Consider the following 15,969-nt stretch of genomic DNA (forward strand, 5'->3'; position numbering starts at 1 on the left):
GACTGGTGACCAAAAACTAGAGCCATTTGGCACCGAACCTAATTTGCAAGAATTCGCCTGGAAAGTGCTCGCCCAACATTTGGACCGAGTTTATCAGAAAGGAACCAACCCATATTTTCCAAAAAATGGAGTTAGGAATGTTATTGAGTTTCAGTAGCCGTATATTTTCTCCTGCCGAAAACTGAACGTCTATAAACAAACAAAAAAATTGTGATAAAAGGGGTTGAAGTTCATTTTTTTCATTAAGCCGTATCAGGAATAAGACTTCAAACCTCTTTTTCTCAGTTTCAACTTAATGTGGGTTGGTTCCTTACTAATGAGCTCGGTCCATTTAATAGTCATCATTTCGTCCGATTTTTCCCGTTGCCCTTCGGGTAGACCGCTCGCTAGAAACTTTGAAAAGTCCTCTTTTCCGGCGTCAAGTGAAAGATGAAAGTATAAAAAAATCAGCTCCTATTCTACGCCCCTGTTGCCGAATGGCAGGGTATTGAGTACACACTTTACATTTAATTGCTCGGAGTAAATGGCTTATTTCGAGGACAATTCGGCAAGCGTGCGCGTCGTCGCGAGTCTGCGGTTTGGTACGGTGCGTTGACCGGTATAATAGTTCCCGAAATTTTACGACTTTCGGCGCACGTTTATAACCCGATTGATGGGTGACTCAAGGTCTTCGCACAACCATTACCGTTCTGCACTAGGGCAACCTAGAATCGCACATCGCTCCTCTACGAGTGTAGAAACGATCGACCTATCGGGGCGCAATCGAGCGTATTTATGCTAAAAGGAACTATGTGCATGGGGATTGCGTGTGACATAGTTCCTTTTAGCATAAATACGTCCAGTTTATCCTGGGATTGCTGCATAAATAGCCGCTTATGGATATTGGTACACCATTGGTAGTCTCGGTATGAAATTTGGAGTTCATTTCATCCCCTAAAATTAGGAGTGAATTGAGTGCGAAGTGGAATCTTCTGTTAGTTATCTATGCTTTTAGCGGATTTCACTCTTTGCTCATATCGATTGGATTTTTTGGGGGTATATGCTCCAACACTTAATATTATCAGGAATTTTTTGGCACGGGGGAAAGTCCGGTGACACGTAATGGAATTCGCGAAAAATTATAGATTTGCTTCATGGAATCATCAAGTTTTCTCTCTTGTGTTTAAAATCATGTTGGAAAACTACGGAAATATCATAGAATTTGTTCCCCATGAATATTGCATATAATAACCAGACAGTGTTTTGCATTTTGGTCGTGCAAATCGCGGAATGTTAATTTTTTTGTATTTGAGTGCTCCAAACCCTGGATTGTCCATGCCACTTCCAGTATACCTGTTTTTTCTTCTGTTCCATTAAGAGCTACAGTTCCAGAAAAAAACCTGACAGCTGTAATCCCTGCGTCGAAAACATCGGGCCTGTGCCCAACAGAACTTTTCACGTGTTTCTCTAAAAATACAGAATAGGAGCAGAAGGATCTTTGTACTATTTCTTTTCTTAGAACACCAGTGTTATATTTTCTAAAAATATGTTTTTTTCTGTTTGTTGCAGACCCACGGCCTATTGGTGGAGGCATTCCTCCAAAACAATAGGCCCGATCATGTGAGCCAAGTGATGGGCCTTCATCCCGCCTACCTAGAGATGTTTTTAAGGACGCATCATTACATTCTCCGGGGGGACGGACCCTTACCTTTCGACTATAGACACTTTATCGCTATTATGGTGAGTAAATTCATCTCGTTTTTACAAATGATTCTCTCGCCTTACCCCCCTTTTTTTACCTGAGACTCGCTCAGTTATCTACTGGCACAAATTAACTGTATTAAACTGTTCCCGAATTCTGCAATGTACCAACGCCTCGATTCAAAAAATTAATTCTATCAGATCATGTACTCAAAACTTAGTATGTATGTTCCGCAGAACTGCATGACTCAAATCTATCGCAGGTAATCCGTTATCGCCGGCAGTTTACAAGCGGCTTACGTGCGTTGTCTCAATTAACTGCAATAATGCGCATACCTATAAACGAAGTTAGGTTAGCAATAGCCTTTGAAATCACAAACTCGGATTATAGCGCCTTCATTTTCCATGATACTTTACGGTTTGTCTCGCAGTTAGTTTAGTTGCCTATCAGACCAAAACCCAACTAAGGACACTGTTTTCACTACACAGTCATGCGAGTGAGTGTGCCTTTACGTAGGTGCTACTGTCTTGCAAATTTTCCGCGATTGCTAGTTACCTGCGCTATTTACAAACTAAATACCTAAGGAAATCGAACTCAACACTTGTGCTCCTGGAAATAAAGAGATACTGAAATAAGTATAACAATTTGGTAAAAGAGAAATCCATCCATATCTGTCTTTCCTCCTTAATTCCTGAATTGTGTAGGCGAGTCTATTTTGAGTTTTTTAAACTCCCCCAGCCCTCCTCCGTCCGCAACAGAATGCAACCCCAGTTGATGAAATCGGGGCCCCTCTAAAGGGCTCTGTCCCGACAGGGAGCAATTAGGACAGCCGCCAGCCTTGTTAACATTAATTAAGAACTCGAGTTTCAAATGGAGGAAGTCACAGGAAGATCATCCCAAGTTATCCGGCAGATGACGCAATTTACCGAAATAGATCCCTGTCACATAGGAATTGAGCCATACCAGAAGGGAGGGTTCGTCCAGCTGAGTGATGAACCGTTGAATTGAAACATGCTTGTTTCTAATGGAACGTTAATTCTAACCTTGGGGCTTGGGACTATCTATTTTTTTCTCTTTTAAATCGTCTTGTAAATTTCAACTTGGTTGCGCCAATTTTTCTGTTCCTGAAATTTTGTGAATCTCATTCGAATTCATTCAGCATCAAGAAAGACTATCGCTTCTTATCTTACTTAATTACGCTCGTTTCTCCTATCCTATCCGTAGTACTAAATCGTCTCGCTCAAAACTCTTGAAAAATAATTTTCTACCCTATCATTTTTGTACAAAAGAAAGGTGCAAACCAATAAGCAACAGTGAAAAGGCCCAACACTTTCATGAGCATAATATTTTTCGAGGCCGATCCGCTTTCGTTCAATTCTACTCATTTTTTTTTTCTTGGGTGTGTAAGTTTTTCATCAAAATGTTGACTCCTCCTCCTCGCACTCAACATACGCACGGCAATTTTGGGGAATTAATTCCTATTAAAACGCCAAATTTCAAACATTTTATCTTAATATTACCAAATCTCGAAATACTAAGATGCTACACTGGGAAAAAAACACACATTGGATCTAGAGTCCAGACTCTTGAAAACATCGACAAGAAAAAGGGCTCGTGATTCAATCAGATTTAAGCTTAAATCAAAAGGAAATCCGCTCAAATTAAGAGGCTTGGTTCTTGATTTAAGCTTAAATCAGATTGAATCAAGAGTATTTTTTCTTGTCGATGTTTTTAAGAGTCTGGACTCTGGATCCAATGTGTTTTTTCTTTCCAATGTATCTAAAAACGTAAAAATATTCAAAAAAAAATTACATTTTGAGCCTCCTACTCCGCAAACGACAATTTAGATCGAGCTCGCAAGCTCAACTCAGAGATGGATGAAGCGATGAGTGATGGGAAACGTCGGTGAAAGTTGAGCGCGGGCGCGGTCTGTGCCTCTTGTTTTCGGCCCATCGCGCCCCAAAAAACGCGTACTCGCTCCGGATTTCCTTTGAAGTTGCTCGGTTTTAGCTCAGGACGGTTCATTGTCACGTCTTCGTCGCGTCGTCGTCGCTCCAACGACACCGAATCTGGACGTCGTCCTCCGGCCCCTGATTCTTGCCACTCGCAAAGTTCGCTGTGTCCTCACTTTCAGATAAAGAGGTTGTTCCAAAAACGCCGATTTTGGCCGCCCCCCCCCCCCCTGGATTTGGCCCAAACTTTGCTCAGATGTTGTACTAAGTGTCCCCGATGCTTGAGCAAAATTTCAGCCCCCTCGGATAATTAGGGATGGCTCCCCCCTAATTATCCGAGGGGGCTGAAATTTTGCTCAAGCATCGGGGACACTTAGTACAACATCTGAGCAAAGTTTGGGCCAAATCCAGGGGGGGGGGGGGGGGGGGGCAAAATCGGCGTTTTTGGAACAACCTCTTTCACTGGATGAAAAAACACATTGGATCTAGAGTCCAGACTCTTAAAAACATGGACAAGAAAAAGTATTCTTGATTCAATCAGCATCCAGCTTAACTCAAGAAGCAAGCCTTTTAATTAAAGCGGATTTCGTTTTGATTCAAGCAAAAATCCGATTGAATCAAGAGTGTTTTTTCTTGTCAATGTTTTCAAGAGTCTGGACTCTAGATCCAATGTGTTTTTTTTTTCCAGTGCTCCAAATGTGACCATCTACTTATGAAGGAATCGCAATGCACAAAAACCCAAAATCCAGCTTCAAATACCGGAACGTAGAAGAGTGTTCCTTTTCCTACGAGCATTTTGCGCGGAGAAAAAACATAGAGTACATAGAGTCGTAATGTAAATGGGAGAGCTGGCGCCATGTTCTGCTCGACGAATTCCGAACCCGGTGTGCGCCGAGTTCGGGTCGCTTTTTCGATACATTTTCGATCCAAAATGGCGGTGTGGAATACATGGTAATTCCTATCTCCTTTGTTGTTGTTGTTGTTGTTGTTGTTGTTGTTGTTGTCATCGGATAGCCGGGTACCCGTGTATCGCAAACAATCGATTATGTATCGAAAAAGTGACCCGGCGTCACACAGGAGTCTCGGAATTCGGGACATGGAAAATGCTTAAAAGTGGCGCTAGCTCTCCCAATTACATTACGACTCTATGTACTCTATGAGAAAAAAAACCTCGTAAGTGAGACCCGAGGTTGAGGTTGTCTGGATCTCTGAAGTTTTCATGCGCTTTTTCATAAAAAGTTGGTGAATTCCTTGCCCTGAACTCTTCAGATAGCCGCTCAGATGATACCCGAGTCAATTTTCCCCGTCGAATTCCAGCTCACCAACTGACCGGTTCAAGCAAGCAGTCTCTGTGACCGAAGTCTCCCGAACCGTGCTGCTGTGCCGAGGAAAAACGACGTATAATCATCCCAATGTTGCCAAACTCTTCCCGTAAAAATATTGATTTCTTAGGAAAGTTAGGCTTATTTTTCCTCGGAATTCTCAGATATTTTAGAATAAATTGCGAACAAAATTGTCGGAAAAATTGAAAAAAAAAATATATATCCACGAATTTCCAAGTAAATCTAGTATTTTATCGGAAGATATGCGGCAAATTTTGGAAGCTCATACAGCGTTTTTCCGCAGCACGACAGCGTAGAGTTAGAGGATCTCTATTCCATTTTCCGGTGCAGTTCCCCGATCAGCGCGTCTATTTTTAGCCGCTATAAATTGGTAAATATCCGGCGAGGGAGGCGAAACGACTTTCGATTACTTTCCGCAGCAGAAGGTGAGAGGGAGGGACCCGGTGGGTGGCGGGGAAAGACGTGAACCTCGACGGGGGGCGAGGGGGGGGGGGGTGGTCATCACCAGTGGCCGAATTGCGTATTCGGAATCATCTCTTCCGCTCTAGTCACCCCAGACGTCGAAATTTGGATAAAAAGTCAAACAATGTGTCGCTCCAATTATAGCGGCTCCGGTGATGGGCGACGCCGGCCAACCGTGAAACGCTCCTCAGCTCCGCGCTCGATCGAGTTGTTCGATAGGTCGATATCTTTCCGATTCTTCGTCGATACATTCGGGGAACTTTCCTCGCGAAGATCGGAGTCGAATGGATCGATCTTTTTCCATCGAGCAGAGTGCCGCTTTCTCTCTCAACTTCGTATTTTCTCTGAACTTCTTCGGGTGTTTTGATGTTTTTAAAAGGTTTTCTCTGGAGCTTGGTGTGGATCGAAGTCGAATCGGTCATTTTTTTTCCGCGTCCCTCTCGGCGTAACATTCGTTCCGAAACTTTCTGATATATATTTCGATAGTTATAGCGGGCTCAACGATTCGCCAGTACCGCGGATTAAGGCCCAGAAACACCTGCGAGTTACAAGCGCTTGTTGAAAGTGAAACACCGGTAGGAAACTGGGATTTCGGTAGCTCGGCATCGAGCGATCAAAATCCTAGTTTCCGATTGGTATCTCGGTATTTCACTTTCAACGAGCGCTTGTAACTCGCGGGTGTATTTGTCGCTTTAGCGTAAGGCTAAATTTCTGAAAATTTTAGCACGATTCTATCGCCCAGTAGAGGGGAGTGCAGGAAATGGCAGCTAGTTGAGATTCGGCGACTGTTTTACACGTCATTTGATGACGTCACTCAGGATCTAGCCAAGCGTTTCTTATTTTGAAAGCAATATTCCTAGAGACACTTCATGCCAAATATCTTGCGCATCGGAGCCGTCCTCGAGATTAGATCTTTGCTTTTAACCAGAATAAATTAAAATTAATTATTTTCGCCAACTTTATAGATTTTTGCCTCTCGACTAGCCACAAAAGGATTCTCTCATCATGCCTATTCACTTTTGACCTTATGAATGGCCTTCGTTAAAAGGCCTAGAGGCTTAGGGGTTGACATTTGTCATAGTTTTTTTTCAAGAGTTTTCCGTGCGAAAAGTCGAGGAAATTCGAAACCCCGAGCAAGCCTGTCAACCCTGTCACTCGCTGTGCATCATCCGTTAACGAAATCGTTAGCGCTCGCGAGAATGCCCTTTCCCGCCGCGGCATGTCATTTCCGTCAGGCGTTTCAGGATGAATGTCAAAGGTCACGCGCTGTTCGCACTCGGCGTCAGAGGACATTTTCCGAGCGGGGCCGGGTTTGAAGAGGCGCTCTCAAGGTCGCGGGAGAATTTCACGGCGCGGCAGCTCGTAACGACTCGAACGTTGAGAGGGGTTGGGGCCGGGAAATAAGAATCCCTCGAGTGAAAGGGGCCTTTGTTTCTGCACAGAATCCCTGCTCGGGAGTCAGCGGGCGCCGCGCCGTGGCGAGGGGAAAGCAGGAAGCGAAGGGATGAAAGCGAAAGGGACCACAGTGCGCGGGGTCAGGGGATGCGTGAGGGCGAGGGGAGCGAGTGCGAGGGCCTCGTTTCAGCCGCCAGGGAGGTCCGCTACTGTGGCGCGGCGGAGGCGTAGTAGTGATGACAGGTGAATTCTGCCGTGCTAAGGAAAAACGCCGTATGAGCATTCGATAGTTGCCAAATTTACTCAGATAAAATGTTCATTATTGAGGAAAGGCATAAATATTTTCCCTTGAAATTGTCAGGACTTTTCTGTGAAATGGAGATGTTGCATGTGTGAGGGATTTGCGATTTGACTGTTGTTTCTTATGTAAAAGTTCGCGAGAAACACGATGGTGCCACTGGTTTTCTCTGAGATCAACTGTCAAGCTCGAAAAAAGCTCTCAAGTTGAGGTCAAAATGGAGGGGATATCCCGCCCTACCCTGAGAGTCCACCTCTACATCAAAACAAACTCTCCATGCAAAGATAGGGAGCAAATACATTGACAGGGCTGCCACTTCATTTGGGGACTCCAAAACTGAAAACACGGCAACCCTGCCAATGTAATTGCTCCCTATTTTTGCATGGAGAGTTTGTTTTGATGTAGAGGTGAACTCTCAGGGTAGGGCGGGATATCCCCTCCATTTTGGCCTCACTTAGAGAGCTTTTTTTAAGCTTGGGAGATGATTTCAGAGAGAACCAATGTCACCATCGTGTTTCTCCCGAACTTTTACATAAGAAACAGCAGTCAAATCGCAAATCCCTCACACATGCAACATCTCCATTGCGAGCTACGGTATCAGAAAAATTGGAAAAAAAACTATTTACATGTTTACCAGGAAATTCGTGTTTTATCAAAGGAAATTTGGCAACGCCTGAAGGTTCATGCGGTGTTTTTCCTTAGTACGACAGAATTCACTCGAGCTTTCTATTCAGATCTCGCCTCGACACTCTCTCAGGAGAGGTCAATTCCTACGCCCGGAGATCCTACATCCAGCAATTGCTAAGGAATAACGCCGTATGAAAATGTGAGTGTTGCCAATTTTCCATCGATAAAATGGTTATATTTAGGGAAAGTTATGAATATTTCTCCTTGAAATTTTCAGAAACTGTAGGTGAAATTGCAAAAAAAAAGTATCAGAAAAATTGGAAGGAAAATATTCACAAATTGCCCTGAAAATCAATATGTTATTGAAGGAAATTTGACAACGTCTAAAAGCTTTTAGATTCTATTATCTTCATTTGTCAGGGAATTTTACCAAAATGTGTCTTTTCTCATCAACGTACTCATTTGGTGTGTGCACAATTTTTATTTAACCACATTTTGTTCTTCTGTTTTTTGCAGGCTGCTGGGAGACACCAGTGTAGTTATTTGATCAACCAACAAAAACAAGAGTTTGTGCTGCAAGGCGGTGATCAGTCTTGGCTGAAAGGTCTTAATCAGATTCCAAAGAAATTGCGAGATTTATATGAAATCAATAAGATTCTCGCTCATAGGCCGTGGCTTATAAACAAATCTCATATTGAAGTAAGTTACCAAAAACAGTAGTAAATCCTTTTTACTTACCTCCTTCCCTTTTTTTCTCTTAATTTACCAGCATAGTTGAATTCAGATACCCACCAATCCCACGGAAGATCCAGTTAAATTTTTTTTTTTTACTCCTTTCCAGTGGCAGCTCAAGTATTTTATTTTGAAAACCTTTTATCATTGTCTCTCTGAAGTAGTCTGGGAGGTGTTTAAACTTAAAGCAGGTATTATCTTATTAAAGTACCTGTGGTCTATAAGTAACAGGAAATCATATCTCTCTCAAGTCCTTGTATTTCAAGTGCCCTGTAGTTGTTATTTTGATTACAGGGTGCAGCAAAAGTCCCGGAACAACTGAAATTTTTTTTTGTCCCTCTTTTCTCTTTTTTCAATCATTATTAACTGTGGTACCGTTAAAGGAATCAAAATTTTAATTATATTCGTAGAGCTTTGGACAAAATAAAATGTTTTTGGGAAAGTCCTTTGAAAAATTGTCTTTTTTCCTAAAATGAAAACCGTGTCGACCTCGAACCTTGAACAACTTCAATCCTCTATGTTTGGTTATGTCATTTGAAGGGAAGCTCAAGTAAAAGATCTTCAATCCTCTTCAAAAACATAAGAAAAGGAACTGCATTTTAAAGTTTATAGTGTTCCTTGGCTGACATCAGTTGTTCGCTGACCCTAGCTAAAGAACTTTAAACTAATTTTAAAAATACAAGAAATAAAATATAATTTGTAACTTTCTCAAGAAATGAAGTTTTTTTTTTCTTAGATTATTGCATTTACTAAAAAAAAATACAATAAAATTAAATGATGAGAAAAACACCTAGCAAATGCCTTTTTGGTGAATTTTAGTCTACTATAAAACCTTGTAGATTTTAAATCTTATCATGATTATTTTCCTTTTTTTCCAGAAACTCACCAAAGGCGCTGATAGTTGGTCTCTAGCAGAGGTAGTTCATGCTATCGTCCTGCTCACTCATTTTCATTCTCTGTGCAGTTTTGTATTTGGTTGCGGAATTAGCGAAGAAGCAGATCGTCAAATGAATGCAGAAAAAACAAAAGCAAGTCCAGTCGAAGCTAGTAATAATAAAGTTTTATCTTCAAGTCCTAGATCTAAACAAGTTAGAGATGGATGGAGCGAAGCAGAAGTAGGAGTTGAAACCCTCATGGAGCGAATGAAAACCCTTTCGGAGCGAGCTCAAGAATTCTCAGCTGAGGAGCGTGCCAAACGCTTTGAGAGAGTAGAATCGCAAAGTGTAGAATTAGCCATGGCTTTACCCTCTGATACTCCTGCCGTCCAACCTGGTATCCAACATTTCGTAGATGATCCTGCTTTTGTTTATCAAGATTTTGCCAAACGTGGCGAAGTCTCTGAGATTCCTACCTTTCGAGTTCAGGTAACATTCTTTTTTTCTACAATATTTACAATCATTTCAATTTGCTCCTACTCCAACAGTAAAATACAACTGAACTAAAAGATAGGAGTTGGGTAATCTAAATCTATCATCCATCCTGTCCATCTCAAAGTCAATTCTGGTACCTATTTAAAAAAACAATAATAGTTTGGTGACATTAATAAAAAATTGGATCGCTAAGCAAGTGATGCTCATTTTAAGAGAATATTTTATAATTTTTAACCCAAATGATTTTATCAAAGAAACCTATGCATCAAACAATGGAACTGACTGGAGCCTATTTTCCATTTCTACCGTTCTTTGGCTCATATTTTTGGTTATTTTGACGTCAAAATTTGACAACATGTATCTTGTATATGTGTTCTACCTTCTAATCTTTTAATGTTGGGAGGCAAATTCAAGAAAGTGCGTTTGTCTGAAGTAGGTAATAGCTGAAGAAGTGGCGCTGTTTGAGTGTTATTGTCAGATAGTACAAGTCAACAAAGGTCAGCAAAAGATCACTAAATTGTCTTTTTATACCTACAGCAGAATTTTACATGATGCTGTATGTGTACTGTAGAAACCAAAATATTTTCTGTTTGCCTCCTCTGTGGTACTGAACTAAGTAGTACATATTATGGTGAAATCTCGAAAAGATGTACTTCTGAAAAATTAAAAGAAAATAAATGTGAGGAAATCCCTTATTTTTCACGAAATTATAAACATTCATTTGCTGGATTCTTCATTCTTGAAAATCAGTGGAGTAATAATCATTCTCGATCACTATATTCTAGCATTATCTGAGGTTGATCCCATTTGCCCCATTTTTGAACATCAATCTCATTTTAGTTTAAATTCACTGACATCAGTGAAAATCATTGAGCAAAATCGTGTGTCAAAAAATCCTAGGTCTCTCTGAGCATTTAGAGTGAAGGGGGGGGGGGGGGGGGAGTTCTCCAAAGAGGAGCTCTCAATATAGTTGGAAAGATAACAGGCCAAGAATTTTCTGCATCTCTGCAATCTCTTTGATAAATGTACGACAAAACCATGATCTTGTCTTTCTAATTTTAATAATGATGGGCATTGCCTCTAACTAATATAAATTGATGACTTTTCTAGCTAATTATTCAGGTTATGGTATATTTCCTAACTGTCTAACTGTCAATTAATAACCATTTTCTTTTTTTTTTTTACTGTTGCAGGATTATTCTTGGGATGACCATGGATACTCTTTAGTAAATAGGCTTTACAATGAAGTAGGAAACCTACTAGACGATAAGTTTAAAGTAGCATACAACCTAACTTATTACACTATGGGCGGACGAACAGATGTTGATACGTCAAGATTCAGGAGGGCCATATGGAACTACATTCAGTGCATGTATGGTATCAGGTATGTGTCCTCAGTGAAAGCATTTCCCTAACCATGCGCATAGGAGGCATGTCAGAATATTTCCCAAGCCAGCAGTGACATTGCAGTGAAGCATTAGTCATGCTTAGCCAGCCTATGAAATTATAATGGATCAGTTGCGCTAGTCATAGATTGCGTTATTATGCTTGATTTTTGTAGATCAGCTAAAAATATTAAGATCTGTCCCAACCGCAACTTTCTACGTCCAATATTAATCGAGATATCGCCCTTTGAGAAGTTGGGTTTTTGACGTCATCCACCATGGTAGTGACACCCTTGCTTTCTTCCACCTTGCTTTCATCCGCGTTTCGTGTAGAGTAACCAGTGCTATTTTGTGTCTCCCTGACTGATAGAACCAAGGTGGAAGAAACCAAGGGTGTCACCACCGCGGTTGGTGACATCAAAAACCCGACTCTTCAAAGGACAACATCTCGGTTAATATTGAACGTAGAAAGTCAGGGTTTGGGCAGATCATAATATTTTTAGCTAATCTAGTAGAATCAAGCGTCAAAACACAATTCTGTGACCAGCACAACTGACCCATTATCCAGTTTTTGGTCCTTAACCCTCTTGCAGGTACCTACACCTTTACTGACTTAATGGACCCAGTAGACAAGGTTAGAAAAGAAATACCTCAGTTTATAGTGAAGGTCTTATCAAAATTTTATGCAGAACTCGGTAGACACCTAACAATTTTGAAATGTAACTCCCAAGTTTTTTTCTTTTTCCTTATTAATATTTTTTAATTATTTCAAGTGCCCTCAAGACAGTAATTTTGCACTACCAATCAATGCTCCATCCTCTCTGAGTCTGTAAATTTACTGATTTTACTGTTGATTATCAACACATATAAGTCAAATGTATTTTTCTTGAAATTTTGATGATTAAGTTTAATCTCCGGTGCTTTAATTTTTGCAAGAATGGTCTGTTCCAATCAAACTTTTCGAATGATGTTCGAGAAAACAGAAAGGATGATTTTTATTTTCCTAAGCTGCAATCATACAGAGACACAAACGTAGCCTAAAGAAAGCAATAATCAAAATCAAATAGCATCTCAAAATTCTGGCCTAAGAACTTAATATCGAAAGATTGTATGGCTGTAATTCGCAGCCCTAAAAATCTTCATTGTATTCAGATCAGTTGTAAAATCTAAATAGTTTTGAATCCAATAAATTGATAATTGAAGAGGTTTTTAGAAGGAAGTTCCATAAAACAAGAATGACTTTGTTTCTTGAAAACGATCTTTGAGCTGCTACTGCTTGTCCAGGCATTTACTGCTGCTGGAAACGAGCAATCTGCAATGTAATGGACCGAAAGCTCCTTCGCTGTGTGACCTTAGATTCAAATATTAAAGTAATAAAATCCCCTAACTTTATCAACTTATCAGTTGAGAAACAATATTTCTATCATCCAGTTGAGTTGGTGATTCTAAGTCAGCATCTTGTCTAAAAAATGTAAAAATCATGAGAAAAATCAAATTTGGGCAATTTTAACCTCCTGACCCCAACCACCCCCCCCTCCAGCCCCGAAAAACCCATTTTTCGGGGAATTTTGGGGTATTTTCACGTTTTATTTCATATCTCCCGCGTTTTTCAATGAAAATGCACCAAAATTTCACCAAATGTACATCAGGGCAATCACATTCTTGGGTAAAAAAATCAAATTTATCGAAATATATTTAGACTCCGAAAAAAATTCGTGAAAATCGTAAATTTTCAATTTTTTTCAGATTTTAGCGGTTTTAAAAAAAATGAGGACACATACATTTTTTTTTATTGCCTTAAAATGTAGGTAATATACCCAGTTGTTACCAAAAAAAATTTCAAGCCTTCACGCGTGGTGCGTCCCACCGAAAAAATAGTTTTTTTGGCGCCAAAACGGTCAAAATGGCTCTTTTGGCAACGGTTTACTCGCACGCTATCAAGATAGTAACACTAAAATCTCTAATTTTTGGTTTCAATGTTTCAAGAAGCATGCCCTAGTATCGTCAGAAAAGGTTTCAAGTCGATCGAGTCCTTACGCCCCACGTAAAGTACCGGTTTTTGGCGCCAAAATGGTCAACATTCCTATTTCAGAAGAGGTTACTCGCCGTAGGGTGGCCCTTATTTTTGACTTTACGGAATTTAAAGTGCAGAGCCCTGCAAATGGTTTCATTTGATGAGAAAATAACTGGGAAAAAATAACAATGGAGAAAAAAATATTTTAAAACGCGCCTCAAAGAGCCTAAAGTTCCGAGCGTGGCGTGCGAAGACGCGTTTTTTTCGTCATTTTGCGAATTTTTTTTCTCCCGTTGAAATGTTTCTACGGCTTTGAAATTTTTGTAGGTAACATACTTTTTAGAGTACTTTACGAGAAAAATAATGAAATTTACCTCGCCCATCACACATCATGCGATTTCGTCGATTGTTCATAAACATTCTCCCGGCACAGTTTGCCTGAACGAGTTTTGGCAGCCAAACGAGGCCACTTTGAAGGGGAAATGGGGTATTTTAAAAGTAGCGAGGTAAATGTTGTTATTTTTTTCGTGAATTACTATAAAATATGTGATACCTACTTCAGAAAATTTCAAAACCGAAGCAACAATTTAAAGGTGGAAAAAAGACACGCCGCGCGCCGTGCGGGTAGATTGTAAGGGAAAATCGGCAAAATCGCACGACATGGCCTCTTTGATGAGGTAAAAAGGGCATTTTAAATTGGGCGAGGTAAATTTCATTATTTTTCTCGTAAAGTACTCTAAAAAGTATGTTACCTACAAAAATTTCAAAGCCGTAGAAACATTTCAACGGGAGAAAAAAAATTCGCAAAATGACGAAAAAACGCGTCTTCGCACGCCACGCTCGGAACTTTAGGCTCTTTGAGGCGCGTTTTAAAATATTTTTTTCTCCATTGTTATTTTTTCCCAGTTATTTTCTCATCAAATGAAACCATTTGCAGGGCTCTGCACTTTAAATTCCGTAAAGTCAAAAATAAGGGCCACCCTACGGCGAGTAACCTCTTCTGAAATAGGAATGTTGACCATTTTGGCGCCAAAAACCGGTACTTTACGTGGGGCGTAAGGACTCGATCGACTTGAAACCTTTTCTGACGATACTAGGGCATGCTTCTTGAAACATTGAAACCAAAAATTAGAGATTTTAGTGTTACTATCTTGATAGCGTGCGAGTAAACCGTTGCCAAAAGAGCCATTTTGACCGTTTTGGCGCCAAAAAAACTATTTTTTCGGTGGGACGCACCACGCGTGAAGGCTTGAAATTTTTTTTGGTAACAACTGGGTATATTACCTACATTTTAAGGCAATAAAAAAAAATGTATGTGTCCTCATTTTTTTTAAAACCGCTAAAATCTGAAAAAAATTGAAAATTTACGATTTTCACGAATTTTTTTCGGAGTCTAAATATATTTCGATAAATTTGATTTTTTTACCCAAGAATGTGATTGCCCTGATGTACATTTGGTGAAATTTTGGTGCTTTGTCAAAAAAAGATGTACTTAATTTCACAATTTCATTCATCCAGACAAAAAAGAAATATGTAGAAAAAGAATTGAAACCTTAACAAGCTAAATAGTTTTGAAGGCTATGCAGGGAAGTGCCTATAGAAGGCAATGTGTGTAGTTTGTGTATTCTAATATGACATTTATCTGATTGCAGACATGACGATTATGATTATGGTGAAGTTAATCAGCTGCTAGAAAGATCTCTTAAAGCGTTCATCAAGTCTGCATGTTGTTTTCCCGAAAGAGTAACCAAAGCAGATTATGACAGAGTTCTCAGAGAATTCAAACATAGTGAGAAGGTAAAAAAAAATTTCTGAACCTGATAGAATAGACTGGGTGAAATATTCCCAATAATAATTGCATGCGTTTACTGATTGATGAATTGGAATAAATCTGAACTGCTGAGTGAGTTGAAGATGGGTCCATCCTCAAATCTTTAATTTAAACTAGCAAAATTGAAAAATAATAAGACGCATGAAGTGTCAAATTATACAGACTTAAGTGGGGAAACTATGTATTCATGCCTTCATAATTACTTCCTCTCTGCTTTTCAATTCTTACCTTTTCAGTAATCTGGGTCATAGAAACAACTATGAAAAGATCAAACAGATCGAGTGATGAGGTTTATTTAAATAAACCAATAATATTTGTTTGGGTAAAGACAGTGGTAGGTGCATGGAGCAAGTCTCCAAAGCAAGCTGTAATGAAATTTTATCCTAATACTATGTCTCTTTTGAGACGTTAGAGACAATAATTATGTTGGACCTAGAAAGGCTTGTGATGTTAGCTGAACTTGGAAAGAAATCTCCGACTTATTAAGTCTCAGGATTTGAGAAAAAAAGAGGGTGTTCAGTGCCCATTACCTTTGTGGAATATCTATAACATGTGCTCTGATTTATTCTTGTAAAATTAGAGCTGTTTGAAAAAAGTATGCTCTCTCTCATCATATCACAGTCCAAGGGGTTTTCCTCACTGCTCACTTTTTCTCCATTTTTGTTCTAATTTTCCAACACTTCCTTGAAAATTTCAATTCATTCTCTCAATGTATTATAGCAGGAGCAATTCAGCCCTTTTTCAGTCCTCCAAATTTTATTTTGCAACAAAGTCAGTTGCACCTGTCTCAAAGTTGTGTTTGAATGGGGTTGGTGATAAAAAAAATAGCCCAAAACAATCATGTCTGCTCAAATGCTAAGTTTCGATGTCCAATATAAA

General features: G+C 39.8%; 1 protein-coding gene across 1 annotated transcript in view; it reads left to right on the plus strand.

Moving 5' to 3' along the window:
- Sesn (Sestrin) overlaps nucleotides 1-15,969 on the plus strand; it is a 511,698-nt gene that overhangs the window by 489,517 nt on the left and 6,212 nt on the right. The window contains exons 5-9 of the mRNA XM_072297982.1: nucleotides 1,549-1,719; nucleotides 8,275-8,457; nucleotides 9,369-9,854; nucleotides 11,054-11,244; nucleotides 14,912-15,056. Of these exons, the coding sequence (XP_072154083.1) occupies nucleotides 1,549-1,719; nucleotides 8,275-8,457; nucleotides 9,369-9,854; nucleotides 11,054-11,244; nucleotides 14,912-15,056 (1,176 nt within the window). The remainder of the gene's footprint in view (nucleotides 1-1,548; nucleotides 1,720-8,274; nucleotides 8,458-9,368; nucleotides 9,855-11,053; nucleotides 11,245-14,911; nucleotides 15,057-15,969) is intronic.

This window comes from Bemisia tabaci, chromosome 3, assembly GCF_918797505.1.
Source record: "Bemisia tabaci chromosome 3, PGI_BMITA_v3".
In the NCBI taxonomy this organism is placed as follows: domain Eukaryota; kingdom Metazoa; phylum Arthropoda; class Insecta; order Hemiptera; family Aleyrodidae; genus Bemisia; species Bemisia tabaci.